The following is a 20,355-nucleotide window of genomic DNA, read 5'->3' as shown; positions in this document are numbered from 1 at the left end:
AACACATTCCTGATGGGCACTCCCAGAGGCTGTCTGGAAAATGCAGGCTTTGTTTGGGTGTGGAAGTGGTGGGGAGCAAAGCAGGGGGCGGGGGGCGCCTGTATGCCAGGAAATCAATGCAATAAATAGGAACCAATGCATAGTGTGTACAAAGCAAGGCCCTAGGACCCAAGTCAAGAGGGGCCCTGGAACGCATTTCAGTGCCATGGTTATTCCAGAAGTAACACAAAGAACCAGGGAGTGTGGAGGGACCCAGGAGGTTAGTTAAAAGAGAGGGTTGAGTACTCTGAAGGCTGGATAGGACTTGGCAGTAGACAGAGCTCAGTAGGCCCAGAGGCGGAAGTACAACAGGGGCAGGTCAGACTGTGGGTCCCAGAAGATCAGGTGGAGTTTTAACTGGGTTCTGTAGATAAGGCCGTCATAGAAGGCCCTGGGGCCAAAGTGTGACACAGGCAGAACCATGATCAAAGACACTCAACGTCACCAACATGGGAGCCTGGGGAGAGGGAGACCAGAGACCACAGCTGAGTCATGAACCACTTTCTGTGGACACCAGAATTGGGGGACTAATTGGAAGTGGCAGGGGGATCAGGGGAAAAGGCGCCCAAGATGATACTAAGGTTTCGAGTGTGAAGGTCTGGGTACATCATCTGAGATCTGGATGCAGAAGAAGATTTCTGTTGGTGGCTTGGTTAGCACACATTGAAACCGAGGGGCCCAGGAGGCATCAGAAGCAAGAGTATATAGTTCAGGGGTGAGGCTCTATCTGGAGACCCAGATTTAGAGTTGCTGGCACAGTGACAAGGTTTGAAGAGGAGATAGATGATGCTGACAAGGGAGAACACTCAGGGTCAAAAGAAATCAATTCGACTGACCAGGTACACAAGTCACCATTTCACCCAGACTGCTGACCGAGCTACCTTCCCTCTCCGCCTGTCCCAGCCTCACCCACCTTTCCAGGCCTAGCCCCACCATGTCCAGGGGGCTCCTTCTGGCTGTCCAGCCCCAGAGGTCCCTGCCTGCTGGGAGCATCTCAACACTAGCAGTCCACACCTCAGCACCGGGCCTTTGCTGCCACCTGAACTAGTCTCCAAGCACTTTGAGGGCAGAACCATGGTTTACCCCCTTGGCTTTTGGCATCTTCGGGCATTGAAGGCATTGAATAAATGGCTCCTCCTTGATGGATTGGTTAATTGATCGATAGCTGGGTTGGAGGTCAAGACGAAAGATAGGGAGACTAGTGAGTAGGTTGACTAGTGATAAAAAGACTCATGAGCGTGGGGCTCACGGCATCTACTCTTTGTGTCTGGCTTCTCGACTTTTGGCTATGAGTTTGATCTACGTGAATCAACAAGGATACATCTCAACAACACTGTTGAGTAAAAACAACAAGTTGCAGACGGATGTGAGACACACTGGAGTAGTCAGTGCTATCGACCGAATATCTCTCGCCCCCCATGTGCACGGGAGTGCCCTCCTCCGCTCTCACTGAGGCAGGTAAGGCCGTGGGGGGCTCGCCCTGGCCAAGCCACGGGAACAGAAACTTCTGGGGGAAAGCTGTAAGGGCAAGTGCACAACGGACTATTTCTCATCTTCCTCTCTCAGTCTCCATCACCCTAGATCTCTTAGTGACTCCTAGGAACAGAAGCCCACCGCAGACCCTTGTCAAAGAGGTCCCAGAGTGATAGCAACACTTGCTGTGTTAAAAAGAAGAAGAAAAAGAAAGAAAAAAAGAAAGAAACGAGTCTAAGACAAAACTGTGGTGGCCTCAGATGGGTGTGCATGAAGGATATAGTCAGTTTCTGGGTGGGGGACACCTTCGGCAGTTTGAGGGGGACAAGGGGTCTCCTGGCTGGTTGAACAGATGGTCACATCCTTGGCCCCATCCATGAAATGCTGGAGGTGTCCCCAGTTACATGGCAGCCTAGAACATGTTCCCCCAAATTTCCAAACATTCCTGGGGGCGGATAGCAGCCCCCAGAGAACCATGAATACAGAGCGGTCGCCAGAAGCGGGGGGTGGGAGGCGCAGCAGGGGCCTCGATGGGACAGCTGGGCTGCAGGAGAAGAGAATCTGACGGGTGACGCTACATGACCCCAAACTACTCCAACTGGACGTGGCGAGCTGAGTGCATGAGGGGGGCCTGACGAACAGTCAGATCATCCCGGAGGGGGACACACAAGGTGGGTGGCTCCAGCCGAGATAAAATGCTCTGATGCCCATTTGTCGGCATCATGAACCACGACCCTTATGTGGGGGAAGACAGGATCTCCTGCCAACCCACAAGGCATGTCGTTTCCCCTCTTACAGATGAGGAAACCGAGCTGGAGACACGAGGGCTCGTCTGAGCGGGAGAGAGGTGGGTGGGAGGGGCAGGGAGGATGGGCCTGGAAAGAGAGGGAGATTCTAGAACAGAGTAGGTGGGACTAAGTGACAACCTGGATGGGCAGTGGGGGAGGGGGCCCCAAGGCCCAGGCTGTAGCAAGAGAAGGGGACTCAGGCGTAGCCTCTCATGTTTCTGCTGAAGGCAGACCCTGTGGCGGAGACTCCAGCAGGGAGCTGGAGCTGTGAAGTAACTGGGATAGGGGAGGTCCTGCCAGCTCTGCTTCCTGGGCTCAGGCTTCCCAGGGAAACGAGAGCAGCGGGGAGCTGCCTCGGGGACCCCACCTCCTGTCTGGAGGCAGCTCTTCTCAAGAAAGAAGCCAACCTCTTCGTGCACGCCAGCTACCCCTCAGGAGCCCCTCAGGGCCTCAGATGAGACATAGAGACACCAGAGGGCGCTCTATTCAAATAGCAGGGACAAAAGTGGTGTGTCCTCCGTCAGAAAGAGGCTTAGTATTTTGAAAAACCTTAGGTCCAGTGTTTCCCAATGGAGCTGCTCCTGGAACTCTACACAGGATGTTTCTCCCCTGGAGGGTGGTATCCCTACCACTGCATTTTTATTTTATTTTATTTTTTGCCATCCTTGAGCCCCTCCATGTCACTGTGACAACCCAACTCCCCAAGTTTTGTTTCCAAACACCCCCTCTCCTGATAGTCCCTGCTCCTCACTGATACCAGAAGATGCCTTCCGGTGGCCCTGGGGAGCTTGGCCGTCTCCGCTGTCCCAAACCAACAGAGGGATCCGGCACCTCCCACTTTGACCTTGTGAGTTAGGCACTCGCAGGCTCTGGAGGCTGGCAGGCCCCGTGTTGACTGGCGCTCGTGCTCATGAGGACTCTCCTCCTTGGGAGGTAGGTGTTCCCTCATGCTATCGTCCCTTGGGACTGGGTGGGACGAGGGCTGCATTGATCACACTGGGGACACAGACACAGGACCCTGAGACAGACACCACACCCCAGGGAGCAAACACGTGGTCACATAGAACACAGCTTGCACAAAACTTCCACGAAGCAAGTCCGCAACAAGGCACCCTTCTGAAGCCCAGAGGGCCCCACAGTGTGAGTTGTGAGATGTTTAGATCGTTGGGTTTCCAAAGATAAGCACCAACAGTAAAAAAAAAACAACCAGCAATGATATTCCAAATATTTACCAACCACTGAGTCCTGGACCCCGAATGGAGACCAGTGTAGACAGCCAGAGTGAGCAGTGCCTTCATCATCAGCCCCGCGAACAGCCTGTGGGCAGAGCCCGAGTCCCCTGTGAAAGGCATGCCAAGGTGGCTGCTTGCGCAGGACAGAGGTGACTTTTGGGGAACACACACCAAGGTAAATGGCAGTCCGGGCAGGACTTAGGAAGCACGCTATCAGCTCCAGTGCAGCGACTAGAAAGCCAGCTGGAGAAAGACCCAGACTGCTCCAGTCCTCAGCACGCAGCCAGCTCCCATCCCCCGCCAGGGAGCCCGGTGTTCTGAAACAGAGGCGGCCTGCGAGTCCCACGAAGGTGGCCTCTGCTGGAAAGCGCCTGTGGGCACAGCCCGTCCTGGGGAGACGCTCACCGCCTCTCACCACAGACGGTACCACCTCTTCCTCCACAGGAAGAACCAAACATTGCAAACCGAACGTGATTCTTACCCTCCTTCGAAGATTTTGATCCTCGCTGGCTCCCCTCTTTTGGAGGCAGGAGCGTCCTCCTCCGGCTTCCCTCGCTTCTCTTCTTCCTTCTGCACTCTAGCTAGATCTTTCTGGCCTTCCGGGGAAACCAGCGAAGGGAGGTGAACCTGGCCCACCGCAGGAATGACAAAATCACTGCCGTTAACTGGGAGTACTGGAACAGGGCCGTCGATGGTGCTGCATGCTTACACCTCACTGTGTGTGGCTCCCTCACTCTTCCCTCCACCCTGTGAAGACATGCTAGAAGCTCCAGCCGGCAGAAAGAAGGACATGGATCCACAGAGAGCTGAACTCCCTTCTTCAAGGCCACCTGGTTAGTTGGTGTCAAAACCGGGACTCCCACCAGGACTTTCTCCAGGGTAGACCAGGCCTTCCCACGGGAGCTGTGTTTGCTTTCCCTTTTGCACTAGTCTAGAACCTTCTGGGGACAGGTCTTCATCCTGATGTCCTCAGTCACCCCCACACCCAAAACAGGGCCTGCCTCAGAGAAGGTGCGTGAGAGATGGTGACTCCACCCCGGAGATTAGCTGCTCCAATTCTCTTTTACAGATCAGAAAATCAAGGTCACCCTGCAAGTTAAGGGCATGGGTGCAGGTCTCCTGAGGGCCCTGAGCAAGCCTTTGTGCACTCACTGAGGGGCATGCACTTGGGGGGGGCGGCGGCGGTGTGCAGGCTCTGGCCGGTAGTCTAAGGGAACCCATTCTCTTCACAGAGTTACGGGCCTCAGTGGTGAGAGCGGGCTCCGGAGGGAAACAGGTCCTCTAGACCCCCTGATGGGAGCACCGGGTGGGCACACCCCTGAAGAGGGAGCAGTTGATGCTGGGCTGGGGGATGGGGCCAGCCGTGCCCAGAGTGAGACTCTCCTACTTCACGTCACTGTCAATTAAGGTCATGTTTCCGGCCCCTGGGAGAAGGACCCATGTCTCCTGGTGCCCGGACAATCTAAGCCACAGGCTCGGGGTCAGCAGTGCCGCCTGCCCCTATAAGGGTCGCGTGGCCTGAGCAGACAGGAAGCTGGTTGGAAGTCAGGGGATCTGGGTGTTAGTACGATATAGGCCACACTTCAAGCGGAGCCACCCTCAGGCAGATTACTTCTCTTTCTGGGATTAGTTCACCTCCGAGGGGATTTAGATCGTCTTGAAGATCCATGCCAGGGCCAACGTGTATGACTCAGGGACCCCCCAAACAGTCTCTTCAGGATGGGAGATGAGGAGTGGAAATCGAGCAAGGCTACGGACTGCTGCTTTGGCAGAAGGCAGCAGATTTTGGGCAGTGCCCATGGATTTCCAGAGCATGCTGTTTTCACTCCTATCTCGGCCTGCCATCTGACCCACCCGTGGAATGACCAAGGGGCCTGCCACAGGCCGATGGATGACTTCTCTCTCACAACCAGCTATGATGTCTGTGCGAAGCTGGAGGCTGGTTTGGGTGACAATGTGCCATCCTATCAGGAAATACTGTTAGAACTGAGAGGGGGACAAGGAATCCATGTTGGCTTTTAAAGACAGTAATATGATTGTCTTTAAATCATAAACATGATTATTGAGTGCTGGTGTGCCAAGCACTATTCCACTTTGTATATTTTAACTCACTTATCTCCACAGCCCTATGAGCTGAGTATTTTCAATATCTCTAGTTTATAGATGAGGAAACCAAGGCACAGACAGAAGAGGCAACTGGCCCAAGGTCACAAAGCTAGTAAGTGAGGTAGTGGGATTCCAACTGGGGAAATGTGGCACTGGAGTCCTTGTTCTCAATCTGTCTGCAATATGTGGTTGTCAAAATGACCCCCAAGAGAAAAAAAAGCAGGAGAAACTGGGGAATGGAATGTAGCTGCAAAGTGACTTTTGTCACTAAGCTGTGGGTTCTTCAGGGCTTAGATATGGAAAAAAATACCTGTGGCCCAACTGAAACCTGATAGGGTGGCCTAGACCTACATGAAGATAGTTTGGAAGATCTTTAAAATGGTAAGATAGCCCAAAGGGCCTTTACAGAGCAACAACAAAGGATGGAAGCTACAAGATGACAAACATCAGCTCAGTAAAGAACTTTCTTAAAGCACTGTCCAAAGATGGGTTGGGTTGTACCAAGAGGTGGTGAGCTCCCCATCACTGGAACTAGGTGAGCAGAGGCCAGAGAGAGAGGTGTGTAACTGTAGAAAGGCATGAAGCAGTGGGTCATGCAGCTATACGAACGCACCATATGGGTGCACTTCTGGCAGGAAACACGCCAGTGAATCTAGCGTTTTATTCCAAGAAAAAATTTGCAGGTTTCAGCTCATTTTATGAAAGCATTGTTTTAAATAAAAGATGGCCAAACTCAATTAAGCTAAATTAACTCTTCCTTTTTCTTACATGGACTTTTAGTGTATAGTCACATTCAAACAGAGAGGCAGTCCAGATCATTGGAAAGGGCTTTGGAGTGAGGTCTAGTTTTGAATCCGGGCTCTGTCATTTATTGTGCGGTCCTATTCAGGTTACCTAACTTCTCTGTGAATTGGCCTTCTCATCCATAAAATGGTGATACAGTTCCCTAACTTTCAAGGTGGTTGTGAGGCTGCAAGTAAAGTTCTACACAACTTGGCCCACAACAGGGGCATGAGAAGTTGTAAGTATGAATATAATTACAACAGAATCTTGGGTGTAGCTGTGGCCAGGAAGACACGCTGGAGAGAAATCAGTCACGATGTTTATGGCAAACGTGGAAATCTCATCTAGGGATGTCTGTGGACTGACAAGGATATTCAGAGACTAAATCTCGGAAACAATCCTGTGAAGAATACCCAGCTGAGCTAAGGACAAATTCGGTGCACAGAATTCACTGGGTGATAAAAGAAGAGAAGATGAATATAGGAGGAGTTCCCGAACACAGTTTTGTTCATGTGTCTGTGATATGAATTTAGTTTAGTGGATTTAGGCCAGATTTGATCAAAGTGTCTGGTCTGAAGACACACTGATGAACATTTTAAAATCTGCAGTCACTTTTACGGTTTTCTTTCCTCCAATGAGAGAAAGAAGAAAAATCGATTGTCCAGAGTCAGAGAGGTCTAAGTTCAAATTCTGGCTGTGCCAAATACCTGCCACGTGACCTTGACATCTCTCACCCTCTGACCCTTGGGTCCCTCATCTAGAGATGGGAGATGGTCCTGCTGCCTCACAGGTAGAGAGAAGCACCGACTGGATTCGGCACAGCGCCTGGCACACCGAGGCGACTCAATCTACAAGACCAACTGTTATTCCACAAACACCAAGTCGGCATACCTTCGCACAGCCTGCATGCTTAGGCTGGACTTATCAGGGTATGGGGGTGTCATGTATCTGAGGCAAAGGGGGAGTTATCAAGTTTCAAACTCCCTGAACTCGCAGGGGTCAGTTCGCTCTCTGGCTCCTGGAGCAGCCTCGGGTCAGAGCACTGGAGGAGTACACGTGACCTTAGTCAGGGCCTGGAGCTACCACACAACACAGATGGGTCAGGCTGTGAGTGATCTTGCCCCCTAGTGGTGACGAGGAACCCTGTGGCCAAGCTCTGTTGGCTACATCCTGCTCATGGAGAGAAAGCAGGGGTATTTCAGGAGTTGTTTGTGTCAAATTCTAGAAACTCGGGGAGTGGGAAGATTTTGAGTGGTACCAGAGAATGGAAATAGCAGGTGTGGAGAATAAGAAAAGCAGGAAAAGGCTAACAGGACCAGGGAGGAATATGTGGAGTAGCATAAAGTTTTGAAATTGCTGCAGGCCTTTCCATCAGCCAAGTTTTCCAACTCAGTCTTTTGGAGAATTTTATCTCCCCTGTCTCAGACTGTGTCTTTGATTTTACAATAGCAGCTAATGGGAAAGCAGGATGACTTTAAAGCTTATTTTATTGAAACGTATCTAGTCTGGTGATGTGAAGGACACGCTGACAAAGAAACCCAATAAGTACGTTTTCTTATAAGGTGGCCACTCACAGCTGACAGGGGAGGGACATCTGCCCACACATCCGGCCCTAGTGATGCAAATAGAACTTGAGGGGCCTGTGGCCTTAAAAGCTCTGCAGGGGCTTTAAAACTCAGAGGGGAGAAGAAAAGCAAGGCTGACTTACCTCTGTCATGCGGGGCTTGCGGGAGCTGGATGGCACAAGCCTTCCTGTCTCAGGATGCGGAGCTGTGGCCATGGTGTATGTTTCTTTGCTCACCTTCTGCTTAGACCTCAGGAGGGACAAAGCAGCTTTAGTGGAAACCCCTGGAAGGTTGGGGTTGTACAAACTTATGCACCAACCAGCGTAAACAGAGGACCGCCTATCTGCATGCTGGATGTGATTTGGCTTAATGTAGTTTAAATAGCACCAACTGACATTAGTGGTCGTGTGGAGGCTGGGGAACTGCAGTACCTTCTTTGAGTCCGTACCTTCTTGTGACTTGGCTGGCCTGGGGGACGTTTCTGACAGAGGCAGCGAGCTGGAAGGTGCCAGTGGAGGGAGGTCAGGCTGTTCCTTGGAGTCTTCTTTCTTCACACTCAGTGGGGGCAGCCCTCTTCGGTGAGGCTTCCCGGACAGCTGGGCGTATTCCTTCAACACCTCTGAGCCTGGGGCCGTCGCGTGGGGCAGTGAGGCGTGAGGAAGGGGAGTCATTTCCTTTGGGTCAGATGGATCTGAGGAGAGGCTAGACACTGTTTCGAGCTCCCTCCTGCCCTGGCCCTGGCTGCCCAGGTGGGATTTCTCTGGCCTCTTGCCGTCCTCCGTGCTGGTCAGCACCACACTGCACGGTTTTACCAGCTCGAGTGTTTCATCTGCCTTGGAAGCCTCCTCTTCCTTCACCCTTTTCTGCTGCTGGGTTTCCATGGTAAGTTCCAGGCTGCCAGCTGGCGAAAGGACGCGTTTGCTCCCCCCGACTCCTGAAGAACTCCCCTCCAGGCCCAAGACACTCTCTGATGACAGGGAAGTGCCTTTTCTTTCTGGGAACGTCACAGGGACCCTCAAGTATGGAGTCGGGAAGCTTCTGCTCTGCCCTTCACTTCCGCCAGCCGAGCCAGGCCCGGCCTCGTACACACCTGTCCCACACACAGTCGTCCCTTTGCACGGGGGCTCCTCGCACTTGGGAAGAGTCACAGTTGCTGAGCCGCCTTGGGACTGGGTGACCAGGAGCTGGGAGAGGGTGGTGTACATGGCGCTCCCGTAGGACGGCATGTCGGTCTGAATGCGGACGGGCACAACAAGGGACACCATGGTGTCTGGACAGGCAGGTAGGCTCGGCGGAGGGGCTGACGTGGGTGCTGAGCAGCTGGCTGGGGGGACCCCAGGGGGCAGCTGGACATCACTGCCGTACTCCGAGGTGGGGGAGAGGCCAGTGCTTCCTGTTGCCAGTGGGGCCTGGCTGGTTTTGATCTGGGGCAGATGGCTTTCCACATCCCCAGGGAGCGGAAGCGAGAACTGAGATTGCAGAGGCAGGAAAAATCCAGAAGAGAGTGCCGACGAGGCCGGGTAGGGCATGGGGAGAAACGAAGGGGGCTGCCGGAAGGGGATGCTGGCTGGGTGAGGCAGGAGCTGGGGGAGGGGGAGCTGGCCTGGGTGCAGAACCGTAGGTTGAAGAGGAAGCGGCGGGGCCTGAAATAAGGAGGGAGGAAGAGGGGGCATGGAGTATGGTGTGGAGAGGAGGCTGGACATGGCCTGGGTGGAGAAGAATTCCGAGGACTGTCCTGGCTCATGCTGCAAGAGGTGCTGGAAGGAGAAAAGGGAGACGGGCGGGGGCAGGTACGGCTTCTCATGCAGGGGGAGCTGGGCGATGGGGTGGTGAAACACCTGCAGGGCTTCTGTGTAGGGTGGAGTGGACCCCAGCGGGGGTCTGTCCTGCACCTGGCCCTTGCCTCCTGGGGGCCCGCTGTGTGAGGTGGCCGCTGGGGAAATCTGGGGCAAGGAGCTTTTGGTGGAAGGCTTACTGCATGAGGGCTTTGGTTCCTCGCTCTCCTGTCTTCCCTTGGGGGCGACCTCCGGCTCGGTGTCTGGAGGCCTGCTCAGAGAGGCCTGTCTCACCAAAAAGCATTTCCTTCTCTCTGGCGGGGCCGCCGGGGCTGCGGGGACCGTGGGGGCCGCCGGGGCCGGCACAGAAGGGCCTGTCAAGGACAAGCTGCCATAGTCGAATGATTTGCTGCGTGTCTCGGTCATGTGGGCCGAATGGGAAATGTTGGGGCTTTGCTCTGAGGCTGACCTCCGCATCTCTCGGGCGTGCGGGTGGTGGCTGGGGACAGTCAGCATGTGGGTGCCCAAGGGTTTGGGGCGTGTGTCAGATGAGAGCCCAGGGGCCTCGGCTTTTCCATGGTCATCCCTCTCGAAGGAAGCGGAACGGCTGGACCCGCTCAGGGAGACACTGCCCTCCTGGCTGGGACTACGAGACAGGGGTGCGGAGGACTCAAAGCTGGACTCCCCCGATGACTGGGCCATCTCTGCCAGGCGCAGCCTCTTCTTCTTGGGTGGCAGCTTCTCAGCTGGGAGCTGGGCAAGCGTCTGGCTGCGCTGGGGCCACTGGAATTCCTCTGTCTTCTCGGGTTCCTTAGGGGGCGGCTCGGGCTCCGTTTCTGGCCGGTCGGGCTCCTCGGTCACCAGGATCTCAGGGACCTGAATGTTGGGCTGGCGGACCAGCCTGGGCTGCAGGGAGTGGGCTGAGCGTCCGTGAGGGGTGGGTGGAGGGGAGGAGAACGGGGCTGGGGGCTTGTCTTCCCCTTCCAAGCCACTGGGCTGCTCCAGAGAGTCAGACTTCTCGAAGGAGCTGGTGTGCTGGATGACAGAAATTTCTTTGGATATGGTTCTCCTCTCCTTCCCTGACTCTAGGCCAGACCCTGGCTTGGGAGTCCTTGGCTGGAAGCCCGTGGGTCCCTCCAGGGAGGGCACTGACTTACTCGGCTCTGCTGGTGACTTGGTGGACTCCAGGGGAATGTTCCGAGCAGCATCAGATGGTCCGGGGCTACCAAACTGACTTTTCGTCGACTCAAAGGCAGGTGGCTCCTCCTCATCCCCAAGGCTCTTCTCTTTCCTCCTCTTCCTCAGCGGAGTGAGCTCCAAGGTGGTCCCCAGTTTGTAATGCATCATCTGGGACCAGGGCTCGTGCTCAGCCTGACTCTTTTCCGCTTCCGGGGACGCGTGAGCACCTGCAGAGATGGGCTTCGAGATCTGAAGCTCCGAGCAGTAGTACTTTCTGTGGGCTTCGTAGTTGTCCCTTTTCTTGTACCGAGCACCACATATGTTACATTCATAGATCACCCCTTTCGTTTTCAAACCCTTCTTGGTCTTTTTGGTGAGTTCACTTTCCTTGGCTTCCGGCTCATCTGCGGGTTTGGAGGCTGGGTCTTTGCTACTGGGCCCCGCCTCCTCCGAACTGTACTCCCCTCCCAAAGGCAGTTCGATGGCCGGCTGGCGCTTGAGCATCCGGGGGTGGGAGGTAAACACATGACTGCTGCGGCTCAGGGCTTCCGAGTCGGTGATGTGGTCGTCGAAGGAGTAGCTACCTCGGAAGGTGTGATGGGGGGTACTGAGGGTGCAGGTGGCAGAAGGCATTGAGTGACTTCTCAGCAGAGGCACAGGAGGGGTGGTGCTGGGCGGGTGCTGGAGGCTCAGCAGTGATTGTTCGGGCTTGGTGGTTTTCTCGCCGTGGGCCGACAGGGGCTCCCGGTAGAGGCTAGATTTGGGTGACTCCATGCTGCTGCGCCTGGACAGCGAGCTCCTCCTCGGCTTCACGCTGTCGATCTCGCTGGTGTCCACCACGGCCTCGTTGATGGTGATGAGCTTGGTGATGTGCTCGATGACCTGCGTCCGGGGCACAGACAAAGGCACCAGGCTGGGCTTGTCTTCGGTGGACAGGGGCAGGAGGGGCTGGGTGGAGGTGGCCGTCAGCATGGTGGTCCGCTGCCCAATCCGCCCGCACTTGCCCAAGATGATCTCGGCATAGGACCTGGCGTTGGTGTTGGGGGGGCTGACCTGCTGCTCAGCGCTCTCGGAGCGGGAGAAATACCCCGATTCTGTACTCCCTTTGCTGCCTGGGCTCAGAAACGCCTGTTCATCCATCACCTTCTTCCTCTCACTCAAGCGGAGGGCCAGCTTCTGCTTTATCGTGTGGGTGTCTTCGGGTTTCTGGCTCAGGGGATGTTCCGACGAGGGCTCCGTGAACGGAGCGGGGTCCTCGAGCGATGGGGCCGAGCTGGACTGGGACAAGGAACAGCGCTCGTGGCTGGAGCCCTGGCTCCCGGAGCTGTACAAACCGCTGGACAGGAGGGGGTGCTTGGGCCTGGGGGAGAGCTCCGCGGGGTGGGCGGACGCGCTGCCCGTTTCCTCTTCCGAATCCGTGCTTTCCCCCTCGGTGGGCTCCTCGAACTCCTCCCCCGGGATCCTCTCCATCTCCAGCCCCGGGGGGTACATCTCGCTGCCCACTCCTGAGGCCAGGCCGGCTTTGATGCGGTGGGCATGGGACTTCCTGTGCTTGTACAGGTTACTCTTGGTCTTGAACGAGAAGCCGCAGGGGCCGCAGGGGTAGGGTCTCTCGCCGGTGTGCGAGCGGATATGTTTCTGGAGCACGCTGGGCTTGGCGCAGGGTCGGCTGCAGTACTGACATATGTACTTGCCTGGCTTCTGTGGTTTCCTCTCCTTCTTGTGTGCCTCTTCTGGGGGTTTCAAGGACACCTGCGAGGGACGGGGCACAAAGACTTTGGGGAGGCCCGGCAGGTCCTCAGGGGGGATGATGGAAGCGTGCGAAGAGAGGAGCTGGCTCGGCGGATGGAGCCCAGGGGTCACGAAGGAGCTTGAGGGTCCAGGTCTCATGGGGTCGACCAGCTGCCACGTGGACCCCTCCAGGAGATGCTCTGGTTTGCCAGGCGACATGAATGCTGGTGTCAGAGGGTGCTGCGGAAGCTGCGAGATGGGGATGGAGGTGTCAATGGAGGACCTCTTGGGGGGCTTCTGCTGCTGGCCTGTTTTCTCCTGAGAGCCCTCCCTAAGAACCGACGGGGGGCCCGGGAAGGGCTGCGGGGCTAGGAGCTCTTGGAGGGGGCCCTCTTGGGGGGCAGCCGTGCTGCTGCCTGCGTATGGGGCGCTGGACGAAACACTGGCCTGCACGGCCTCTCCTTTGGTCAGCCGCTTCCGGGGACTTCCCTCAGCCTTCTTGGTGCCCTTGACACTTTGTTCAGGATCCATGACCCCCACAGAGACTTCAGATGCTATTCAGGGAGGGTTGGGGCAGGCTGCATTTATGAATAATCCAAGTGTCCCAAGGAGGCGTCTGGCTTTGGCCACATTGGTCAAGAGCTGCGGAAGCCAAACCCAAGATGGGCTTTGGGAGTTTTTTTGCAAGTGTCACTGGCTGCGAGTGGACTCAGAGCAGGTCATCAGGGCCCAAACTATTCACATGGGTGAGGCATGGCCCTCTACTTTGAAGACAGAAAACGCGCCGGCACTTTCTGCCTGAATGTCTGTCGTAGAAACGTCATGAAGGATGTCAATGTCGCCATCATACTGTTTCAGTTGGCAGTGGCGAGTGGCCACCCACAAGTCCCCTGTGTGCTATGCGAACGGTCGGAGGCTAGAGACATCTGCAGGCACGGCCCACTCATCCCTGGTCCCGGCGCTGGGGAAGCCACGCTGGCTGCCTCGGGCAGCTCCGTCCGGCCCCTTCTCCCCTGGGGTCCCGTGTTGGAGATCGGCGGCCACAGAGGGGAAGTCACGCTCTTCTAGTGATGAAAGCACACACACAGAATACACACATACACACAAGAGAAGAGAGAGTTACTGCAACGTGTCCATGACCCGTGCAGCTCGGGCTCTGCGAGACACGGTGATATCCCTAGAAGATTAACGGGAGACACTTGACCAGAGGTCACAGCCCCCGCCTCCATGCACCTGAGCATGGCTCGAACCTCCCTCACCCGCATTCACAGTGGTGTTGGGTGACCCGAATGCCACCTGTGGTTCTGAGGACTGTGGCTATGTGGGGTGGTAGGAGCAGGAAGTGGTGGGGGGGCAGGCCTCTGGGAACTACAGGGCAGTTGGGGATGGGAGGTCTCGCTTCCACTCTGAGGCAGGTTCAACTCCCAAAGCCTCCACTGCCCAATCTATACAATGGGATAACATTAAGTCCTGCCTCAATTGTGCCTTGGGGCTGCAATGGAGATCAACATGATAATGGATATGGATGCCGCTGGACAAATGTGGGCTGGTCCCACAGCTGGTGTAGGAGGAGGTGCTGGGGCGTTATTGAGGGATGGGCTTTCCAAGGGATAGATTATTCTCAGGTTAGTATTATTCCTTCTCTGGCCCTGGGCTCTGAAGGTATCCATGAGGGGCACCATTCATGGTTTTATCGCCCTTGCTAACCCAAGCCCATGTTTCACGGAAAAGCTAAAACCCACCGCCCCAGCCTGGTGCAAATTCACAGTCTAACAATAGCCATGGCTACTCTGCCAAACAGCTGGGAGGATCATACTGGCAGGTTCCTCCAGCTTTTCCTGGCAACCAAAAAGGAGAGGGACATGGGGTCCATCACCAGGCCCTTATAGCCAGAGAGGAAGACATATCTAAGTTCTTTGCAGGAAGCAAAGTCTTGCTTGCAAAGAACTTTTTCATGTGGTACTTCAGACAGGGGCAGTGAATGGCGCACGAAGTCACCTACATCTTCAAATGACAGCTCTCCAGCAAAGGCAGTGACTGACTTCTGTCAACAGAAGGTCACAACTCAGCAAAAGCTCTTCTTTGAGCAAGTCAAAGTCTTCCTCTAACTCAGGCAGAGAAGGCAGCCTCACAAAGCAGGATGAGTGTGCGGAAGGCCAAGGAATCTCATTTCTCATATTACTGTCAGTAGGGTGGCCACATAAGATAGCATCATCCAAACTGGGGCACGTTTGAGAGTGAAAGAGGCATGACTAATAATTATGGGGGAGCAACAGGACGAAATCAGGGTTGTCCCAGGCAAGCTGGAATGAACGGTCTCCTTATAATCCATATTTACCTTGTGACCCCAAGCAGGCCCAAGTGCTGTCTCTGGGTGTCTGGTACAAATTTTTCATCTCTGCTCGGGGGACTGAAATTACACCAGGGCCTCTTAATGGAGTCTTAGAGATTGAGTGTCTAGTCTAATCCCCTCACTCGACAGATGAGGAGGCTGAGGCTAGAGGGATGACGTGATTTTCCCTAAAACTTGCACAGGGATGGCGGCAGGGTCAGACCACCTTGTGCCTCCTGACCCCTGGCCAGGGCTCGTCCCCTGCCTCGGTGAATAAATGTCCTCTATGACTTCTGTGGCTCAGTGAGCACCAGTGCACGGCTCCATGTGTCATGAAAGCACTGGCTTGCCCCCAGGGGGCATTGCGGTGGCTATATCCCTGGAGAGCATCTGCAGGTGTCTAGAAGCTTAACAGCCAAGGAGGCCTTTCAACTTATATTCTAAACTTGCTGCGGCTGCTGGACAGGAGAAATGGGGAGGGGGGGGGCACAGCTAAGGCTGAGGAGATCATGATGGTGGTATTACCCCAGGCCCAGCTTATCTAAGCTAAGGTAGGACAAGCCAGAGGTCACGTGCTTTGTGGAGAGAGAACTATTCTCTGGAACTCCTGGTGGAGGCCCCCAGGTGCTGTGTATGGATAGTAAAGGGTTTACAATACTTACTATTTCTATTGACCCTTTCGTGCAAGGATCTCAAAGCACCCCCAAAATACGAGCTAGTGGTAAGCTTTGCTTCTTCCAGTGGATGGATGGGACCCTGCAGCATGACTGAATCTGAGTGGGGGTCAGTTGGCCAAGGAGGACCCTACATGGTCAAGTCCTGCGGTTTTCCCTTCACCCAGCCACAGGCTCTCCAGGGGCAGGTGGGGAAGCACCCAAGGCTGTGGTTTAGAGCAGTTCACATGCCAGGTGGGAGGGGTGGGGTGGATGAGGAAGACAGTCAGGTAACTGTTGTATCATCAGGTGACTCGCTGGGCCAGCACCACATGCCGAGGGTCCACTTCCGGCCTCCACCTGTGAGTGGGGCCCAGTGCTCTGACACGGAGGGCCCTCCTGCCTCAACCCCCTGAGGAAGGAACAACCAGGACACATCCACACTGTGGGGTCAGTGAGGCCTGTGAGCCGGAAGGCCTGCTCCTTTGTTCTGCAGGGAAGGCACCTGAGCCCACTAGTCATGGTGGGCCATGACTAGCCCAGGGCCACACTTGTCCTCAGGCTCTGAGGTTCTTAATACAAGAGGCAGTCGGAACTGGGGGTGCAGATATGGGGCAAACCTATGAGAACTCAGAAGCCCTCTTAGCCTTGGAGCCTCTTACTTCTTAGCTCCTTTAGAAGGATGATTTCTAATCACTGTGACCAAGTGACACGAAGAAAATGGGTTTTTTTTCCTACCTTCTCTGCTTCTGAGGGTATGTGTAAAATGTTAATGTAAACTTGAAGTAACAGAGGAAAAAACTGCTTCTCCAGAATTGGTAAGGGCGCCTGTAAAAGTCACCAGTGACATGAGGTCAAAGGTAGAGGGTTTCCCTGACAGAGCCTGGGAGCCAGGCCAACGGGGGCCTGAGCCTCAGGCCAGAGGGAGGATGGATATCATCTGCGGATGGTGGCAGAAGGGCCCTGGGGTCCATGTTGTCTGACACCCAGGCCACAGCCCTCAGAGAACTCTGGCTTAGAAACCAGCTTAGAACCACAAGGAGAAACAGCTTCATGAGCCATATATCAGACCACTCAGCTTCTACTTCTGGAAGCTTCATAGGTCTAACTGTCAGGACAGCCCAACAGGGAAGAGGGGAGGGTGCTGGGGCTGGAGACCCAAAAAGTCTTAGGGTATCCTCTGTGTACTCGTGTGAGTGTAACCACAGGATCAATTCCTAGAAGGGAACCACTTGGCTAAAGGGAATGTACCTTGAAGCTTTTGATGGATCCTGACAAATAGCTCTCCCAAAAGCACAAATTCACGCACCCACCAGTTGTGTGTGAGGACTGTTTCTCCAAACTCCTTCCTACCTAGAATATAACCAATCTCTTTAATATTTACTACTAGAAGAGGCAAAATGGCTGTATTAGTTTCCTCCCATTATTGCCACAGTCACAGACAGAGGCTTAATAGCACAACTTATCATCGGACAGTTCTAGAGGTCAGAAGCCCGAAAGGCGTCTCACGAGGGCTAAAATCAAGGTAGGGTTCTTTCTGGAGACTCTAGGGCAGAATCTCTTTTCTTATCTTTTCCCGTGTCTAGAGACTGCCTGGTACCTTGGCACATGGCCCCTTCGGTCTTCAAAACCAGCCCGCGATGGCCAGCCACACCCTTCTCACATTGAATCAGTTCCCCTTTTTGCAGATAAGAGGACCAAGACTCAGGAATCTGACTGTCCTGCCTCCCTTTCTCGCTTGGAAGGACTCTTGTAATGACATTGGGCCCACCTGAATAATCCAGAATCACCTCCTACCTCCAGATTCTTAATCATATATACAAAATTCATTTTGCCACGAGAGGCAACATATTCACAGGTTCCAGGGATTAAGATGTGTGACATCTTTGGGGATCATTATTCTGCCTACCACAGTGATATCTTATTTTTCTTAAACCAGTGTTTCTTGATCTCTAGTGAGGCTTAGAACTCTGCACAAACTTATTAGCCCATTATTTAATTCAGGGAGTTATTTTTCATATCCTTTTTGTTTCTAATAAATTATATTTTTCTTATTGTTTTACATAAACTCTTGATATTGGGCATATTAATCCTTTTTATATGAACTGCAAATATTTCTATTTATCAGTAGTCTTTTAATTTTTCTGAACAAAAAAATCTTGTTTTTACGTGGTCAAATGCATCAATCTTTCCCTTTTGGACTTTTAGATTTCATGTCCAAGATTATTTTCTAGAATGTCACCCAATTTCTTCTAGTTCCTTTATGGATTAATTTTTTTCCTCCCTCCCTCTGCTCCTCCACCCCTTTGTTCCTCCATTCTTCCCTCCCTCCATCCTTCCCTCTCCTGCTTCTTTCCTTTCCATTGGATCTTGGCTCCATTTGACATTTATTTTTTGTAAGGAATGAAGTAAGGATAAAGCTTAATTTTTTCCCATATAGATATCCAGTTTTCCTAACATCATTATTGAAGAGTCCACCCCCACTCTCCTGAAATGCCCTGGGACATTTTCTGAAAGCACAGGTTCTAGTCCCATTCCAGATCCTCCAAAAAGAATCTCTGGGGAAAAGGCCCCAGAATCCCTATTTTTACAAATTTCTCCATATAAACCTAACATATACGTTTCTTTTCTATAGCCTGGTATTTGGGGAAACTGATGAAACTCCTTTCCTTGCCTCTAGGTTCCCAACATTCCCCACCCCACCCCACCATTCACTGTGGAAAGAGAAATCTCTTCAAATGTCAACCTCCCCCAGCCTCTCCCTCTGTCAAGAACACTCAATAGTTCCCCACTGCAGGGACATTCAACCAATGGCATTTCAGCTCCCACAACAGGCCCCACCTAGCCTTCCCAGCCTCCTCTCTCCATCCTGCACTTTCACTGTGCATCGCCCCCTAACTGGTATGTTGGCATGTTCTTGACCTCTCTGTGTTTACATACTGCTGTTGCCAAGGGAACAAGCAGAGAAAGGAATCTGAACACTAATCCCACAGAGGAGTTAGGGAATGCATGCAAAAGCTGGGCCTTGGAAGATGGGGAAAATATTGATGGTTGGATTTGGAAGGAAGGGATTCTTAGTCTAGGCGGGAGGTACAACATATGGGGAGCACCAGAGGCTGGACTGTGGCCACTGGGAATGTTGAGTTTGTGGCCTCTACCCAAGCCAAGGCTTTGGGGCTCCTGAGCCCAGAGTGTCTGGGCAAGGATCCCACTCTGTGCTAGGGCGAGTTCAGGGCACAGGCAGGAGCTTCCACACATTCCCTCCTAGGGCCTAGAATAACAAAGCAAAACAAAACCAAAAACACCCCAAACTGTGAAGGCTCAGTTGTGCCACACATCTAACTGAGCTGGGGTTAGTATTGGCCCTGAGAAAGCAGGTGGAAGGCACAGTCTGTCCCATGGGGTCTGCCAGAGAGGCAGACTGCTGGCTGGATAAAGCTTTCAGGGCAACCAGACCCACACAGGTTCTGGCCTGGAATCACTCATGGAAAATAGGCACTACCAGGGTCTGATGGATTACCTATGTTGGGATGAAGTTTTCCACTAATCCAATACGTCAAATAGGGGTGCTTCCTTAAGAAGCCTAAGATGTCGGGTCTGTGGCTTAACGAGTTCATCAGCATCTTCCCAGCAAACCCATGTCTCCCTGGACTGGAAAGAAACCGGGCTTTATTTATCTTCGTATTTCTAGTTCCTGGCACTGGACCCAGCACTGAGTAAAATACTGAAAATGTTTTCAAAATACTTAAAGGAGCATCCACCATGTCCCCAAACTATACTAAAGATTAACATATTGATCCTCACACAGTTCCCCTTTTTGCAGATAAGAGGACCAAGACTCAGCAAAGTGACACCAATTGCTTCAGATGATACAAGAAAGGGCAGAGGTAGGATTTGAACCCTGAGAGCAGGCTGCCACTCAGCAAAAACCCCCAAGAGTGCTGACCTTGATCACAAGGGCGCAGATGGATTTCCTCTTCCTTCTCAGCACCCCAGATCCTCCAGGAAGTCTTCCTGGTTAATTATAGCCACCTCTGCTCGCATCAAATTCTCCCCCCATGTGTAAATCACTCTTCATGACCCCGCTAAACTCAGGGCTGAGTTTCTTGATAAATGTTTCCCTAACCACAGTGAGTAGTAGATTATTCACTGTCTGGGAGGTTCCCAAATTATTTCCCTTGGATGACTGTGGTCTCTGCATTTCTAGTTTTCTTTCTCCTCCTTCCTAACCCCAAGACCCAGACAGGGCTTGGAATTTCTGCACACTGGTCAAAAAGCAAAGTCTCTTCAAAACAAAGAGGAACCTAGGCAATCCTGGGCGAGTTACACGAGGCTGGTGTTTGTCCTCCTGTCAGAGAGCCAAGGGACCAAGGTGGAATTGACATCTCAGGGCAGACAAGGTCTCTAGCAACATCCCTGAGGAAAGCAGGAACATGCTTCACAGTCAAGACCAAGAAATAATGCAGACAGAACTCCACTCTGTCAGACCCGTGGAAGCCCAGACTTAGTCCTGAGTACATGCAGTTGTGACAATTCAGGGAAAGAAAGTCCTAACCCATGTCCTGTGTCTAGATGGACAACTGAACTCTTAACATGTGTCGGGGTTGCTCCTAGTGTTCTATACAACGGCTCTATTAGGCTGGTGCTATTATTATCCTCATGTTACAGATGAGGAAGCGGGGCCACAGAATCACGAAGC

General features: G+C 53.3%; 1 protein-coding gene across 7 annotated transcripts in view; it reads right to left on the bottom strand.

The window, feature by feature from the left end:
* Nucleotides 1-20,355, bottom strand: part of HIVEP3 (HIVEP zinc finger 3) — a 449,883-nt gene that overhangs the window by 47,288 nt on the left and 382,240 nt on the right. For 6 of the 7 annotated variants that reach the window (XM_064589326.1, XM_064589332.1, XM_064589327.1 and 3 more), the window contains 2 exons: nucleotides 8,130-13,735; nucleotides 4,014-4,159 (listed from right to left, as the gene is read on the bottom strand). In XM_064589326.1, coding sequence (XP_064445396.1) covers nucleotides 4,014-4,159; nucleotides 8,130-13,202 — 5,219 coding nt within the window. In that variant the 5' untranslated portion in view covers nucleotides 13,203-13,735. The remainder of the gene's footprint in view (nucleotides 1-4,013; nucleotides 4,160-8,129; nucleotides 13,736-20,355) is intronic. The other variant, XM_064589331.1, reaches the window with a different exon arrangement.

This window comes from Mirounga angustirostris, unplaced genomic scaffold (assembly GCF_029215605.1).
Source record: "Mirounga angustirostris isolate CCGP_5_RB_7025 unplaced genomic scaffold, mMirAng1.0.hap1 SCAF_4, whole genome shotgun sequence".
Taxonomy (NCBI): Eukaryota; Metazoa; Chordata; class Mammalia; order Carnivora; family Phocidae; genus Mirounga; species Mirounga angustirostris.
Note: the sequence above shows the minus strand (reverse complement) of the source record. Positions and strands in the feature narration are given on the sequence as shown.